General features: G+C 38.5%; 1 protein-coding gene across 1 annotated transcript in view; it reads right to left on the reverse strand.

Moving 5' to 3' along the window:
* The window catches only part of LOC101860204, a gene marked incomplete at its 3' end in the record, with an annotated part of 18,954 nt that overhangs the window by 2,112 nt on the left and 13,433 nt on the right, over nucleotides 1-3,409 (reverse strand). Inside the window, 3 exon segments of the mRNA XM_013088829.1 lie at nucleotides 1,392-1,479; nucleotides 2,632-2,723; nucleotides 3,204-3,336. Of these exon segments, the coding sequence (XP_012944283.1) occupies nucleotides 1,392-1,479; nucleotides 2,632-2,723; nucleotides 3,204-3,336 (313 nt within the window).

Genomic DNA, 3,409 nt, shown 5'->3' on the forward strand with positions numbered 1-3,409 from the left:
CACACACGCACATCCACCCTACCTTCTGTCCCCCATTCCCACACATTCTTTTTCATTTTCCCCGTCAAGGTAAACAATTCAATTACAAGGGGAAGTAAGCACCAAAAAATACAAGACCGTGGGTCCATTGCGGATGGGATCGGGTCGGGTCGGGTCGGGTCTTGGGTCGATCGTCCGACCCGTCCCTTGAAAACAAACGTGTGTGTTTCTGAGGCGACGAGTCGGGCGCGATCGGTTTGTGCCACGATAGCTGCTTTGCGCCCTCAATCTGGCTAGCAAGCCGACTCGACCCGGTCCCCCAATGGTCAACTCGTATAAGACTGGCAGACAGGAAGAAAAGAGGGTACTGCTTAAGTTAGAGTTTTAGGGCGCCTGCAACCAAAGAAGGTCATAATTTGAGCGCGCGAAATACAAATTGGTTGCACTCACTACAGTTCACAGCATGGCTTGGTTTTGGCACATTTTTCGTTTAAAATTTCGGTCTCTAAATTATGAATAGAAAAAAAAATAAGATAAAAAGCAGGAGCTTCCGGTATCGCCTTTCAACCACTCACTTTGCTCCTTAAAGAAATGAGTTCGATTTCTGCGTGGGAAAAAATCTAGTTTATTGTGTATCTCTGTCTGTGTGTCTCTTGTGATGTTGTGACACATCCGGCAGCCGCTTCCTAAATGAAATGAATTGGTTCGTTGTGTGTAAAATATTAATAATCATTATTAATAGATACATTTTTACATTAATCAGTATTTTAGAAAGAACGAGAGAAACAATGATTTTTTAAGGGTTGACTTTGATTTACCAAAAAAATACAAATTTTGATGGTAATGACAACTGCTTCACTTACTTTTCAAAAGTGACAAATATTTGGGCACTTATTACTTTATTGAGTTGCAAATGCCATAAAACGCTTTCTAAAACTAAACAAAAATGTTTACTGTTACTCATAACCTTCTACACCTGAAGTTTCAAAGTGGGATTGTGCTGTCCCATTTGAAATAAACAAGCACTACAGGAAGAGAAAAGTTCCATAAGAATTTACTGTTTGTGTGAATTTTAAAATGTTATTGATAGGAATGTCATTTATCATCCATGCTGTTTTCAAGGAAGTTTCTTCTGTAAAATGTGTATCCTGTTTCCTGTGACGTGGGCCAGTGACCTTAAACACTAAATAAAACACCTATCTTCAACTGCATAGTATGTCAGGCAACGTGGATGGATTATCGTCACATTTTTTACACGTATATACATACTTACAATTTTTTTGAAATTGTCTTAAAGTTTTGGAATTTGGTTACAGAATATTATTATTATTATTTGTATTATTATTATCATCATTATTATCATGTAGGGTTTATTTTCTTTCGTTGCTTCACCCTTTAACTTGGCAACTTACCAAACATCTGGTTGGTCTCATCCAAGATGGCGCCAAAGGTGTGGGTGTGTCCCAGAACGATCCACGTCATTGTGATCACACGGATGCCCTGAGGATGCAGGGCAATAATTGGGACCATGAGAATCAGAGTCGTCTAGCTCTACTTTTGGTTGAAAAAGGGAATTACGAACAACAACAACAACAACAACAACAACAACAACAACAACAACAGCAGCAGCAGCAACAAACAACAACAACAACAACAACGCCGACAACAATGAAGAGCGGTGGCCCTGGCGAAGAGCATGCTGTTTTAGGGCTCTAAACAATTCGGAAGGATAGGCTACCACACACACATGCAACTACAACAAAAAACAAGAAGAAGAAGAACAACAAAAACAGCAGCAGCACCACCACCGCCCCCACTACCACCACCAATAACTACAACTAAAGCCGGCCTCCCTCAGAGCAATCCTTTGAATTTAAGTTCAACTACCAGAAAATCTTTGAAAATACCCGATCTCGAGAGAAACTTTTTTTTGACAAAGAGGCGTGAATGATAGTGATAGTCTGTTTTGACCGCAAGTGGAGGTACAGACCGTTCTTAATCCCAACAGAACGGAACAATCGCTACAGTAGGCCTACCGGTATTATGTTTACATTCGTGGATGATTGCTTAAGAGAGAAGCTGCCCTTAAATAACCCCAGCCCACCCCAACATTTTCAGCGTAGCTTTAGGGCTTTAGTAAGAGTTTCACGGCACTTGACCACGGGTATATAATATAAGTGTCAAAGATAAGAAGTGTTACTAAAGAGTAGGATAACATACAGAGAAAAGAACGAGGACAGATAGGGATGACATAGTATATGTATGAGAAGGATAGGAAAGGAGGAGCAGACCACCCACTAATCACCCATAAACATTTTCATGATAATTAGAAGCAAAATACTGTCTAAATTGCCCCCCCCCCCAAAAAAAAACCCAACAAAAAACAAACAACAACAAACAAACAAAAAACAAAAAAAAAACAAAAACAAAAACAAAAACAAAAACAAAACAAAACAAACCAAACTCCAAGAACGAAAAGAATAGAAATAAACAAAGAAATGTTGAGAATGTATTTTGCAAAAAGGATACTGTCTGAATAATAGTGTTCAAAATAAGACCAGCTGGCAAAAAGGACTAGTTTTTTTTTGTAGAAACGACTTTGAAGATACGTCGTTAAAAGGCATGAAACTGTTGCTGTAAGAGCAGACTCACCTGGACACATTGGTAGACACCTTCAGACGACTTCGTCCTCACCAATTTGGCGAAGTTCGTGTAGAAAGAAAATATCTTCACAATTTGGTGACCTGCGGAAACACATGTTTGTACCATAAATTGTGTAGAATTATATTACATCATATTGTATCATATTATACTATATTATATTATGTTTTGATGTTAAATAAGTACGCTACTACCTCACACCACAGCATGTTGCATCATTTTAGTTTTATATCATATTTTGTTGTATCATATTGTGTTGTATTATATTGTAACAAATTACATACAGTACATTACATTACGTTACGTTACATTATGCCACACACACATATACACACATACGCACATAATACACACACATAGACACACATATACATACATTAACCCATATTATACAAACACATATTATACAAACATATATGCACACACATTCATACATACACACACAAACACACGCATACACATACATACACACATACACACATACACACATACACACATACACACAAACATATGAGTAACAGTTGATCTGTCTTCATTTCCAAGGCTAATAGAAGAAACAATACCTGTTCCAACGGGTCTCTTCCCCTTGTTATTTCCCCCTCTGCCCTTTATAGCAACTTCCACGGTCTCCTTTCTGCCTTTGGCCTCCGAGATTTTGCTGTTCTCCTCCCTGCTCACATGGTTATTGTCTGTTGTCTGGACAGAAAAAACAACAACCACAAAAGGAGTATATTATAATCTTACGAAAATGTACTGGAGGGAGAGAGGA

This window comes from Aplysia californica, unplaced genomic scaffold (genome assembly GCF_000002075.1).
Source record: "Aplysia californica isolate F4 #8 unplaced genomic scaffold, AplCal3.0 scaffold00818, whole genome shotgun sequence".
Taxonomy (NCBI): Eukaryota; Metazoa; Mollusca; class Gastropoda; order Aplysiida; family Aplysiidae; genus Aplysia; species Aplysia californica.